Source organism: Pollachius pollachius (genome assembly GCF_949987615.1).
Source record: "Pollachius pollachius genome assembly, chromosome: 16".
Taxonomy (NCBI): domain Eukaryota; kingdom Metazoa; phylum Chordata; class Actinopteri; order Gadiformes; family Gadidae; genus Pollachius; species Pollachius pollachius.
The window spans coordinates 15491867-15505559 of record NC_136949.1 but is presented as its reverse complement, the minus strand read 5'-3'; the positions used below and the strand labels follow the sequence as shown (position 1 = coordinate 15505559).

The 13693-nt window shown below is 48.8% G+C and overlaps 1 protein-coding gene across 1 annotated transcript in view; it reads left to right on the top strand.

The window, feature by feature from the left end:
• Positions 1 to 9768: 9768 nt before the first annotated feature.
• The window catches only part of lrfn2b (leucine rich repeat and fibronectin type III domain containing 2b), a gene marked incomplete at both ends in the record, with an annotated part of 9534 nt that continues 5609 nt past the window's right edge, over positions 9769 to 13693 (top strand). The window contains one exon of the mRNA XM_079753253.1: positions 9769 to 11159. Coding sequence (XP_079609379.1) covers positions 9769 to 11159 — 1391 coding nt within the window. The remainder of the gene's footprint in view (positions 11160 to 13693) is intronic.

The following is a 13693-nucleotide window of genomic DNA, read 5'->3' as shown; positions in this document are numbered from 1 at the left end:
TTTTTATTCTTACTGTAAGCGGCCATTATGTGAAATAATAATGGTTCATCCTGAATATTAAGAGGTTATCTGGATTATTAATAGTTCATCTGGAGTATTAAGAGTTCATCCGCTGCTGTAATACATGGAGATGGGAGGGGCCTTGACTCTTAAACCCCTCCCTCTCAGCATAGATCCTCTTCCTCACATCCTCCTCTCCCTCCCACCTACCTCTCCCTTATGTCCTCTTCCTCACATCCTCCTCTCCCTCATCTCCTCTTCTTCACCAAGTCATCATCTCCTCATAATCATCATCTCCTCCTCCTCCTCATCATCATCTCTGCTTCACCCTCTTCCCCTTATCTCCTCCTGATCCCTTTCCTCCTCTTCCTCGCCTCATCTCTTCCTCTTCCTCTTCCTCCTAACCTCATCTCCTCTACCTCATATTCCTCATCTCATCTGCTCCTCTTCCAAGCCATCATCTCTTCCTCCTCCTCCTCACCGCCTTCTCTTCTCCTCCTCTTCCTCGCCTGATCTGCTCCTCCTCCTCCTCGTCTTCCACCTCAAATGGATTCTTTGATTTTTCTTCTCTTGTATAATGCGACTATTTGGTAGTTTAGTTCCGTCAGCTGACAACAACCGTGCCCCTCTTCTTAATATTTGACTTCCTGAGACTAATTATGTCAATTTAGGAGAAAAACGGTCGAAATGGAAATCAAATTTGATTAATTGCGTTTAATCGGTTGAAAGACTGCAGACGCCTCACAACAAGGCCTCATCAAAATCATTTCACTTGGTGCCAGTGAATTGAGCTAGGATCTTTAATCTGTCAGTCTATCTCTCTGTCTCACTCTCAGCCCCCACTTCTTTTTTGTCTTTTGCGAAAACTCAAATTAAAATCCAATTTGATTTGATTACATTGAATCAGTTCAACAACTTGAGTCACGCGCACCAGATGAAACACAGTATTTATAGTCTCTGTTCCCTTCTCCTGGTTTAACTTGTGTCTATATTTGTGGTGGCGTCTGTGCGTGAGCATCTCAGAGCCTCTTCAACGGTACTGCGTCTCCTTTGGCTGTCGTCGTTGCGTCAGACACGCTGTGTCGCTGTGTTCTGTTTGCTGAGCGCTGGTGTGGGTTGGTCGGAAATAGACGATAAGTGGGCGGGAGACGCAGCTCGGAGAGGGAAGAGTAAGTCCGATCAACACACTATCCCACAGTCAAGATTGATTCATGGTGACTATTGCTACTATTTTCTCTCAGCGTTCGTGTGTGCTTTGTTTTTTGATTTAATTACACATTTGTCTGTTCAGAGGGGGCCCTCTACGATGTTGCCTCCTCAGGTTTCTGGAAGTACTTCAGTGGTCTAAGGGTTAGCGGGTGTTGGTTATGTGTTCAAGTACTGTGATTAAGGTCCAGACTAATAAAGTTTCCCTGAATGGACCTGGGCACTCAAACCGCAAGCTGCAGTGCTCTTATACGTGCACGGAAAAGCTACCACGTTGACACACACACACAAATGGTGCTACATTACTTTGCATCAAGCCTCAATCACTGTGTACATGCTGATCTCACACACAGACAGAAGACACAATGCCAAGCACACACACACACACACACACACACACACACACACACACACACACACACGCACTTACACACATGCATGCACATATATTACTGCAGACTGGAACATAGATAAGCATTACACACACACACACATACACACACACACACACACACACACACACACACACACACACACACACACTCACACACACACAAATGAAGTGTTGGGGGAAACTAACTGATGTTTATTATGGGGTCTCCTGAGGCTTTCTTTCAGATTCCTCTGAACTCTGACAAACGAGAGATGATCTTAATCAATTCATTACCTCAGCGCCCTGTATCTCTGCGCTTTATAATGACTCCAGGATGCTACGCTAAGGGTGCTACGCATGCTAAATTAGCATGCAATGCATTTGCTACAGAGCTAAAGAGGCTTGATTGATAAAATTGACTTTGCATAAAAAGCCAATGGCCTTGTTCGAGGGAAGCTACGCTGGGAGAGCTGCCCTAGCATGCTTAATTAGCATGCTAAATTAGCGTGCTAAACTAGTGTGCAGATGCACTAGGTACAGATAAACAGGTGTAATCGATAAAAGGGATGTTTGAAGATCTTTTAAAAAACATGATTCATTGTTGAGAGGAAGCTATGCTACGCTCAGAGTAGTACGCTACATCAGCTGCAGAACTCAAGAGCCGGAATAGATGGAAGCAATTCCACGTCTAACAAATAATAGACTAATCGATTGGTAAAGCATATCATTGTAATGGTTACTGTCTCACTCTTCTATTTAAAGCTCTTCAACCGTTCAGTAAGTTTACTTTCCTTCACGTCTGCAGAATACACGTCTTTTAAACCCAGCATAGGGGTCAGCCTCGCACACACACACGCACGCACGTACGCACACAAACACACACGCACACACTCACACACACACATACACACACACAAACATACACACACTCTCTGACACTGACATGCACATACACCTCAACACACACATAGCTATAGCTAGCGTGTCCATGCGCACTTCAGCAGACAGATGGGCAGAGATAACTGCTAAGAAGTGCACGGTGGGTGTTCACGGTGGGTGTGCACGTTGAGTGTGCATGTCCCAGCAGCCTGTTATCTCATCCCGGAGGTGTCCCCAGAGCTGCTTTGCCATGAAGGTCAACGCTCTGAGATGTATAGGAGTGGGAGAAAGAGAGTAAGATTACTATACATGGGAGACGGGGAGAGATGGGCGAGAGAGGCTCACTAGATACTGGAGAGAGAGAGTTAGATTACTCTACAGGAGAGAGGGATGGGCGTGGGAGGTTCACTATATGCAGGAGAGGGAGATGGGCGAGAGAGTCTTACTATACAGACAGGAGAGAGGGAGTTAGATTACCATACAGGGGAGGATTTCTGTGAGATAGAGTAAGCTTACCATATTGGAGAGAGAGGGAGACAGAAAGAGAGGCGGGTAAAGAGTAAGCCTATATAGAAAGGAAGACAGACAGGAAGACCCGGTCAGATCTACTGAGTCTCTGCCTGTCTGTCTCTCTGCCTGCCTGTCTGTCTGTCTGTCTGTTTGTGAGCCCAGGAGGGGCTCACAAGGGGAGACACCGGGGGCTCTGTGTCTATCTTTCTGATAAAAAAACATTACAGAGAAGGGTCCTCGTGAATTAATTTAATATAACGTGAAGTGCTTTCCTCCTCCTTGGCTTAGTCCGAAGGGACACACCAAGAGGTTAGTCAGGAAAACAAAACTCCTTCTTGAATTGTCTCAACCTCTTGTCTTTGTTGTTCCAAAAGAGATGGCCTTGTACCTCATTTCAGTAAGTAAAGAATTTCGGTCATTTAAGCATACTTTAAATACTTTACAGGACCCCTATTTCAACATTGGTGATTGCAAGCTTTTTGTAATCCTCACACTAGTGACCTGAAGCGCTGACAGGCTGAAGCAAAGCACCACAGGTTTCAAACAACCTAACATGCTAAGCCTTTACACCTGGGAGGCTTGAGTGGCATGGCACATAATCTACACTAAGTAAAACATATACACCACGGCGGTAGAGCTGTACAAAGCAATATCATTTAAAAAGATAAATAAATTGAATGACAAAAATACAGAATTTCAATTAAATGTAAAAGTCAGTATGTATGACTTAAAATGTTTATCTGAAATAAATGAGACTCCCTGAATAAATAAAGGTCAAATACAAAATTGAACAAAAAGCAAGCCAACGTGTACAGTAAATAGTTTCCGATTTGGTTTATTTCGATCAAATGTATTCACAACATTACTTACAGACAAAAGTATAAAAGAAAAAGAAAAGAAGAGTGCCGTGGAGATATGATTTCACATTTGCCACACACACTCCTTTCAGCATCGCACCAGGTGAATAAAAAGGTAATTGAGAGTGCTGAGAGGCCTGCTTCCAAACCCTGCTCTCTCTGGGACTGACAGGCAAACTGGAGTGAGAGCGCCAGCAGGACTAGTGGGCAAGGCAGCGAGGTGGTGTGCTTGTGTCACAAGGCCGCAGGTGGGTTCATTAGGCAATGGTGGTCTGTGAGGAGGGAGAGAGACAGAGGGAGAGAGGGAGAGTGATTTAGGGGGAAGAGAGATTGAGGGAATGAGGGAGGGAGAGAGATTGAGGGGGAAGAGAGAGGGAGGGAGGGGTAGAGGGAGAGAAAGACAGAGGAGAGAGAGAGGGAGCATGATAGAGGAAGAGAGAGACCCATACTATACTAAACTAGGCATACACTATATTAACACACTAAAACACATACTATACTAACACACGCAGTCCCTCTGTCACTGGTGATAAATGAGAACCAGAAGGAACCACACAGTAGCACGGGGACGAGTGTTTTACCTAAGAGGCACTGCAGCAAAGACCTGTGTTTGTGTTTCTGTCGCGTTCACGCTTGAATGCGGTTGTACAACAGGAAGGTAATTACACAGTGAATGAGAGACCTGGCATGCAGTCCTGCCTTGACCTCACCTTTCACCTGTCCAGCACTCACACCTGTCCCAATAGACCACTCCCCCTCATCAATCAATCTGTTTCCATGACGATCTGTAGTCACATTCTCAGGTATGAATGGAGGTGATGGAGAGGTTCTCAATCATTCTCAACCAATATTTGCATATGCGCAAATGGACAGAGTGAAAAGGAGCCATTACAACCAGAACAATCATGGTTTCACCAGAATTGTTACATTTCACAGATAGAAGTACATTTTAACCTTACAACCAGGTACATCTCAACAAAGTGCGTTCTATAAATAATCCTTTGCAGTTTGTAAGCTGTCATGAATCCCCAGTTTCATACTTCGAACCCAGTGTTCCAATCATCAATCCTTTGCGCACAGAGAATTCAGATCAGAAATCGGTCATTTGCGACGGAGGCCAGTTCGATTCCCACTCGGCAGTGGGACCTGCCCTAGCAGGCATTTTATGAGGGTTGAAATGGAGCAGGAAATGTAATGGGAAAAGAAAGGCTTTGAGGCACTTCAGTCAGGCTGTTAGCGCTTTGGTTTCAGCATTAATGCATAGCGTCAACAGGGATTGTCATGATTGGGGTTTTGAAGCATCTAGGTTTGTAGGTCATGGAGCTTTTAGGCTTCAATCATTGCAGCTGTGCACCAACGGAAAACAATAATTATTTTGTCAATTATTCACTCAACTTGGAATAGATTATGGGTGGAAGAAAAACGCTGTCTGAATAACCGACTTTAAACAAACTGATGCTCAAGTGTTTCTTGCCTTTCCCATTCAAATTCTTTCTAATATCTTTTTGGCTGCTGTATTCACAACGTCACGAGAATACATGAGCTCTCTGGGTTTTCCTAGAAAATGTTGTAGAATGTTCCAATTCCGGGGCTACACAGAACTTAGAGAAGAGATAAAATAATTGCGATCCTTCTCCTCCTCTCCCACTATTTCCGAGCTCATCCTGCTAATTATGCTAAAGTATAAACTAAGAGAAACCGATTGAAAAAATGCCATTAGCATGGAACAGCCCAAGTAATCTCGCACTGTGTTCCACTGAACGGAGTCTTCTCAGGCCGTGGACAGCCCTTCATCAACATCTGGACAATATTTCCCCCTCAGCCCCCACATTAATATTTGCTAGCCAACACCTGCGTCCACACTACTGTGAAGCACCCACCATTCACCGCAGGTGTTGATCAGGCGTTACAGAATGCTGGCTTTCTGTGTCCTGGCAACGCTCTCAGTGAGGATTGGAATCCATCATTTATCTCACTATTTCATTTGCATGGTTCCATTTGTTTACATTTAATCGTTCGAATATCTGTAGTCGGATGGTAATTGAGCGAATTTGTGTCGGCTGGTCAACAAAAAACGTCTTTTTGCCCAATCTTGTTGGAAATATGAGTAACACCAGATCAAAGTAATGATGATTTGTTTCACCATTGTAAAGGTGACTGTTAGGCATCAAACTGCTGGTTAACTCCTACTTAAGGAAGACGAATGACAGATGAATACTTTGACCAGGAATGTTGGACTCATTTTGAGGGCTGGCAGCAACAGCTGTCTTCAGTTAAAACAAATGATTGTGAGTGGATGTGATGTATCTCTATGCACCCCCCCCCCCCATCCTTTCCTGAAAATATATGGAGAGAGACACAGATCATACGCAGCTATTGCCCTCTTACCCTTGGAGCTTTTTTTTTGCGTTTTACTGTCAAGTATTTCCTCCAATTACATTGCTCTTTTGTCATCTGTACTCACGGTGATTGACAGCTATCTTTGGTTTCCGACGTTTTCAAATATATCAAAGCTCTGCCCTAGCCACAAATCTTCCCATTTTTTTGAAGCTGTGTCCCTCCCCAACCTCTGGTCCTAGGCTGGCGCCCTCTTCATCTGACTGAATCGGGCCGTTTAAGGGCATCAGGACTAGTGTTGCATGGTTGTCCAGTACCTGTGCTGTCAGGAGCCATGATGAGTGGGCACATCAAGGCCCTTTCTGCTGATTACTCCGTCCCAGCGGGAGGCGCTGGGGAGGGGGGCCGGCATGTGAGCGAGTCACCTACAGCAGGCTCCACGCTCCGGCGGTCGGTGGGGACCTCGTTTTCTTAACTCGCTGACCCCAGAACCCATCCATCCTCCACTCACCGCGTCCTTGCTGTTGACCGAATGATTTAGGGGGCCGCCGCAGGCCTCCTCCACCTCCCACCACCACCACCACCAGCACCACCGCAGATACCACTTCCACCATCACCTCCACCACCACCTTGATGGAGCGCTCAACGGTTAGCCCCCTGGAGGCTAACAATCGTATTCCCTCCGCCCGTTGTACCGGTTTGATGTGACATGTAATTTGTCTTCCTGGACATACAGGAGGTGTGTGTGTTTGTGTGTGCGTTACATGATACGCTAGGTGGGTACAGAGCGCCTACAGCATAGGATAACATAGTATGTGTGAGGAAATGATAGCTAGGCTAATGTAGCGTAGCATGCGCTAAACATGGGCGTCAAATCGACCAGAGCTTAATGGTTAGATGCCTGGTCAGAGTCTTCAGTCTCAGCTGAGTTCCTTGAGTTCTCAATTGTCTTCGTATACTCTTCTGATGAACCGAGTACTGACCTATCCTCAAGCCTGTTGTCAAACTCCTGGTGGTATCAAATAGGAGGGCAATCTTCTGCAATAAACACCAGTTGTTTTCAATTCGATAATGTGAGTGCAAGATGTGTGTGTGTGTGCGTGTGTTTGGCGTGTGCGGGCGCGTGTGTGTGTGCATGCTTGAGTGCCTGCGTGCCTAAGTGCGTGCGTGTGTGTGTGTTTTCTTGTGTGTTCTTGTGTGCATTGGGCAAATGTTTCTTTGATCCTCTGTGGGGCGACTTGTCAGTGGAAAGTGTGTAGTGTTTTGTTGCGATGCCTTGAGTGTGTGCCACTGTGTTGTCATAAATAGAAGCCATCGTAGTGGTTTGATTTAATTGTCTGTTTGCCGAGGCGATAGAAGTGCTGGCGGATGTAAAGTTATTCAATGGCTTCTCCCGTCCACGTAAATATAATGAGGTGAACTAACACTCCCAGGGATTATTCCAATCTGTTCAGACGGCGCCTGCATTCACACCAGATCGGAATCTAAATCCCATTGAGCCGAGTGCAGAGGCTACTTCCTCTCATCCATTACTTTAAACATAAACCTCCCATTGCACGGTTTAAGTTATGCTAATGGGACGATAATCTCATGCATGTATTCCAATAAAGTCCATTCTCAGGTCTGCAGCTGCGCCTCTCTCCGGCCACGTCCCATCACACCTTTTAAACGTACCGACTCCGCTGCCCCCTCGTATTCCCCTGCCGTTCCGCTACAATACGATTACAACATTATCCGCACCCGGGGTCCGGTGGCGAGCACAAAATTGACCCGGATTACGCGGGCCCCTTCCGATAGCGGCGGCCGTCAGGGCGGGGCCTCGAGGGGCCGGTAAAACGACAGACTCCACGTGGGAGCCCGGCGAGACAAACACGAGGCCGAGCGGCGTGGAACGTAGGCCAGGATGAACGCACCGCTGGCAGCCACCGCGCGTTCAAACTTGGGGGGGGGGGGGGCTGGTGTTCTGCTCTTGCCGGGAGTGGAGCCATTATTCTCCTGAGGTAGCCGCCCTGGGTTATTTTTAGCTCCTGGTTCTGGTTTCTCTGGGTCACTCTTGCTCGCTCTCTCCATCACTCTCGTTCTCTCGCCATCGCTCTCGTTCTCTCGCCATCGCTCTCTCTCTCCCTCTCTCTCTCTCTCTCTCTCCCTCGCTCTCTCTCTCTCCCTCACTCTCCATATCTCTCTCTCTCTCTCTCTCTCTCCCTCGCTCTCCATATCTCTCTCTCTCTCCCTCTCTCTCTTCTGTCTTGCGCTTTGTTCTTTTTTCCCCGCCGTCTGTTCTTGTCTCATCTATTTCCCTTCGCCTTGCGTATTTATTATTCACCATATAATCATTTAGCAGACACTTTTATCCAAAGCTATTGCCAGTGAATTTTAGATCCATGTCATTAATGAGCAGGGAGACGGCAGACATCTTGCTCACGGATGACTAGTGGTAGACCGTGGCCGTTAGGGAATCAAACTCAGAACAATTTGGCTGGGAGTCAAACACCCTATCCACGAGATGATCGAAAAACTGGGTCTTATCAGAGGAGAGGTAGTCATCCTGGATCAGAGCCATTTCTAAGGCTGGTGGATTTGATTTCAGAATCTCTCTCTTTCTGTCTCTCTGTCTCTGTCTCTCGCTCTCTGTCTCTCTCTCTTTGTCTCTCTCTCTCTCTTTCTTTCTCTCTCTCTCTTTCTTTCTTTCTCTCTCTCTTTCTCTCTCTCTCTCTCTCTCCCCCCCTCTCTCTCTCTCTCTCTCTCTCTATGCACCTCCTCAGTGTTTATCATCTCATTCTCCATCTCATCCTGCTTCCTCAGCCACAACAATAGTATTTGGGGATCAAACCCGGTTCCCTGTGTCCGGTGGGTTTTGTGACAGAGCCTGAGGAGCTCTAATGTGGTCGGATCGATCCACTACATCCCCAAGAGGTTACTCCTGGGCAGGCTGCGAAGTCTCAATCCATGTGCATGTGCGTGTGTGTGTGTGTGTGTGTGTGTGTGTGTGTGTGTGTGTGTGTGTGTGTGTGTGTCTGTGTGTGTGTGTGTGTGTGTGTGTGTGGTAGAGTAGTAGAGCAAGACTGGTTTCAAAGGTGGTATTATAGAAAGCCTGTCTCTGTCCACACTTCCAACCCTTTTACCACGGCCACAGATACGTGCAGCCTCTCTCACACACTCACATGCCCTCACCCTCCAGCAGCAAACACACCAAAGGCACAAACACAAATCCAACAACGGTTTGTCAATCACTGTCTCATCAAACCGTGTAGTTGGTGCACGTTTTCAAGCTAAACCTGGGTGCTTTAAGATTTTTTTACTCTTTTAAAAGGACTATCTTTTTCTTGAGGCACATCATTAAGGAGCAGGTTGGGCTTTGGGGGCATCTTGCCAAAGGAGATGCCAAGATTATAACCCACAGACCCTAACCCCTAGACCCCCAGACCCTAGACCCCCAGACCCCAGACCCCCAGACCCCTAGACCCCCAGACCCCTAGACCCCCAGACCCTAGACCCCCAGACCCTAGACCCCCAGACCCTAGACCCCCAGATGGTGGACATTGAGAGGTCCTTCAGGATTCCATGTCTCTGACTGTGTCCTCCTCCTGTGTTCCTCTCCAGGTTCCTATGCATGACTGGACCATGGAGAGCCTCCTCTGCTGTCTGCTGGTTCTGGGGGCCACGTTGGCGATGGCCCACGCCTGCCCCAAGTACTGCACCTGCCAGAACCTGTCAGAGTCCCTGGGGACCCTGTGCCCTGCCAAGGGCCTCCTGTTCGTGCCTCCGGACATCGACCGCAGCACGGTGGAGCTGCGTCTGGGCGGGAACTACATCCTGCGCATCACCCAGCAGGACTTCGCCAACATGACGGACCTGGTGGACCTGACGCTGTCCCGCAACACCATCGGCTACATCCAACCCTTCTCCTTCGGGGACCTGGAGACGCTGCGCTCGCTCCACCTGGACAACAACCGGCTGACGGAGCTCGGGCCTGACGACCTGCGTGGGCTGGTCAACCTGCAGCACCTCATCCTCAACAACAACCAGCTGGGCCGCGTCCACGACAAGGCGCTGGAGGACCTGGCGCCGGCGCTTGAGGACCTGGACCTGTCCTTCAACAACCTGCCCTCGCTGCCCTGGGACTCGGTGCGGCAGATGGTGAACCTGCACCAGCTCAGCCTGGACCACAACCTGCTGGACTTCATCCCCGAGGGGACCTTCACCGACCTGGAGCGGCTGGCCCGGCTGGACCTCACCTCCAACCGGCTGCGCAAGCTGCCGCCGGACACCGTCTTCGCCCGCGCCCAGGACTCGCTGGTGCTGACCACGCCCTACGCCCCCCAGCTGTCCCTGAGTCTGGGCGGCAACCCGCTGCACTGCAACTGCGAGATGCTGTGGCTGCGGCGGCTGGACCGCGACGACGACCTGGAGACCTGCGCCTCCCCGCCCGCACTGAAGGGCCGCTACTTCTGGTACGTCAAGGAGGACGAGTTCACCTGCCAGCCGCCCCTCATCACCCAGCACACCCACCGCATCCTGGTGCTGGAGGGCCAAACGGCCAGCCTGCGCTGTGAGGCCTCGGGGGACCCCACGCCCACCGTCCACTGGATCTCCCCCGACGACCGGCTGCTGGGCAACTCGTCGCGCACCACGCTGTACCCCAACGGCACGCTGGGCATCGGCATCACCACCTCCAAGGACTACGGTGCCTTCACCTGCATCGCGGCCAACGTGGCGGGCGAGTCCACCGCCTCGGTGGAGGTGTCCATCATCCAGCTGCCGCACCTCAGCAACGGCACGGGGCAGCCGGCCCAGCCCAAGTCCCGCCTCTCCGACATCACCGGCACCAGCCGCGTCACCAAGGGGGCCCCCAAGGGCCCGCCGGAGAAGGTGGTGTCGGTGGCGGAGGTGACGGCGGCGTCGGCGCTGGTCCAGTGGACGGTGAGCACCACGGCGCCCAAGGTGAAGATGTACCAGCTGCAGTACAACTGCTCCGACGACGAGGTGCTCATCTACAGGTACAGCCGCCGAGTGCCCCTAGACTCTGCATAGCCGGGGTGGCTATGCAGAGAGGTCTTAAGTCCCTCCCCTCCTACTTGTTGTATGTTGTACTCCCTGCCACTTAATGTACACACTTATTGCATGTCGTATTGACCCATTCCCCGTATTCTATGTTGAATACGGGGAATGGGTCAACCTAGCGATTGTTGTTGCTTGGCACTCCGTTCTATTGGTGTGTCCCTGAATCCTCGGACGCCAGCCTTCCGAGTTGCACGTTTGACGTCCCTGCCGGTCTCGGATTTCGTTGAGAGCATCATCACTGCTCTCCATCTACTCTCTGATTTTCAAAGGATGAAGACATAAAGAGAAATGCCGCAAGAAAGCTGGGAGATCTTCCGACTTTCGACTCGGAAGTTTGACGTTCGAGGATTCAGGAACGGACCATATGAACATCCTTATTGTACCAACAGCAATATATTGTTTCACTTTATTATGACAAATGTGCTTATTGTAAGTCGCTTTGGATAAAAGCATCTGCTAAATGCCCTAAATGTTAATGTAAATGTTGTTCACTGGTTTAGCCACTTGGCTTGTGTGGTCAGTTCAACTGGTGCTGGTTGTCTGGGTGTTCTGGTCAAATGATAGACACAGCTGTTAGATACTGAAAACCATTTTTTTTTCCATGACCACAATTATACATTGACATGTCCCTTCCCCCCATAATGGCCCTGTTGCTCTAGAAAATAATAATAATAAAAAATAAATGCGCTCCAAAGCTACAAATTGTGGACCAACCGACAAAAATAATAACATGATCGATCGTGACAACACAGAGGCAGCCCTTGAGGTGTGTTTTTACACTACTCTTACAATAAAACTGGAGGCTTAAAAAACCCTCCTGGGAGAGGAGTCCAGTCTTTTCCTGTTCTGGTTATGAGATTGTTTACAGACCGGTACGTTCAGGTTCCTTTGAAACACCTCCCTGTGGATCCTCTACTCTCTACACCCAGAATACTGCTACACTACGCAGCAATGCAGGAACCCCTGAGTGGTATCCATTACCTGAATCCCCTGTGTGTGTGTGTGTGTGTGTGTGTGTGTGTGTGTGTGTGTGTGTGTGTGTGTGTGTGTGTGTGTGTGTGTGTGTGTGTGTGTGTTTGTGTATGTGTCCATCTCCTGTCCCGATATATTTTGTGGCCGTGTGACACCTTTGTGCCGGACTTGTGGATCATGTTGCTCAGAACCGAGGCTCCCAGCCAAAATGTACTTGGTTTGATCCCACACATTCACAATCTACCTGTAGGCATCCCTGAGTAAGATGCCCCCTAACCCCTACCTGCTCCTTAATGAACTGGTTCTGACTTCACTATGAGTGGCTTTGAATAAAATGGCTGCTTAAGGACTCAATAATGGTGGTAATGGCGGTGTTAGAACCGTCGTTCCTTTAACGGGCAAGGCGGCCATAGACTCATCGACGGATGGCGAGCCGTCTTAATTACCCGCTGTATCTGGCCTTCTTCCCGCACGGTCCCTCGGAAGGAAGGTGAAATGAGACGTTATGAAGAAGCCCCCCCGATCCAATTACAGCGAATAAGTCAGCTCTGAAATAATGGAGTGGAGGTGCGTAATTACAAGCGTTGCCCGCGGCGACGGCGATGGGATACCATCTTTTTGTTAGATTTGTGTCATCCTCGGCCACTCGTGTTACTCCACTAATGACTTGGTGAGAATGGCTTTTCTCATATGTCTACTGGCTCTAATTCCATGTGATGTTCATGAGCAGAAGTCCAAGGCGTGTGCACCCTACTTCCCACGGTGCCTCTGGTGCTCAGAGAGAGAGTCAACACTGCAGGGGAAGAGGGGAGATGAGTGGTAATATCTCCCCATGTTAATATCTTTGTCGTTCACAGCCCTTGTAACAATATACCCCGACAGCACTTGATATGGGAGATTACCTCGTCGAAAGGTTCAGGGTTTGATGAACAAAATGTCCCAAGCAGACCTGTTGTCACCATGAACAAAATGCTCTTTCTAATCGCTACCTGCTACTTATTGAGACATATCTGTATTCAACGTCAGTGGCATTGGATTGACGTGCGGGCTGAATAACTTTAATGTGAATAAATATTTCAGCTGTACTCTGAGAGCACGATTGTTCACTAAACTGAGTCCTTGGACGTTTCCTGAACCCTTCACACAAACCTCTCTGCTTTGTTTCCTGGGAACTCAGACTTGTCTTGAACTTGTCTCCTTGACAAATTATAATATTATATCTATTGATGTTTATCTGAGTTGGGTGCCAGATTGCCCAGACTGCTGTGTCTAGCCCTTAAAACATCAGCCTAATCTTCTGCTTGAAGTGCCTCCTGCCTCTTCCTCCTCCAAAGCACCTGTTAAAAACTAGCAAAAACAATCACAAAGACCAGGCGATCAATATCCGAGGACGCAGACGAGACTGTCCGCCACTTCTCTACTCAGGTCTGAAGTGTTTGAGCGATTTAAACGATTTTCACATGGCATTCTTTTGCCTGTACTCTGGACCGGAGTAGGA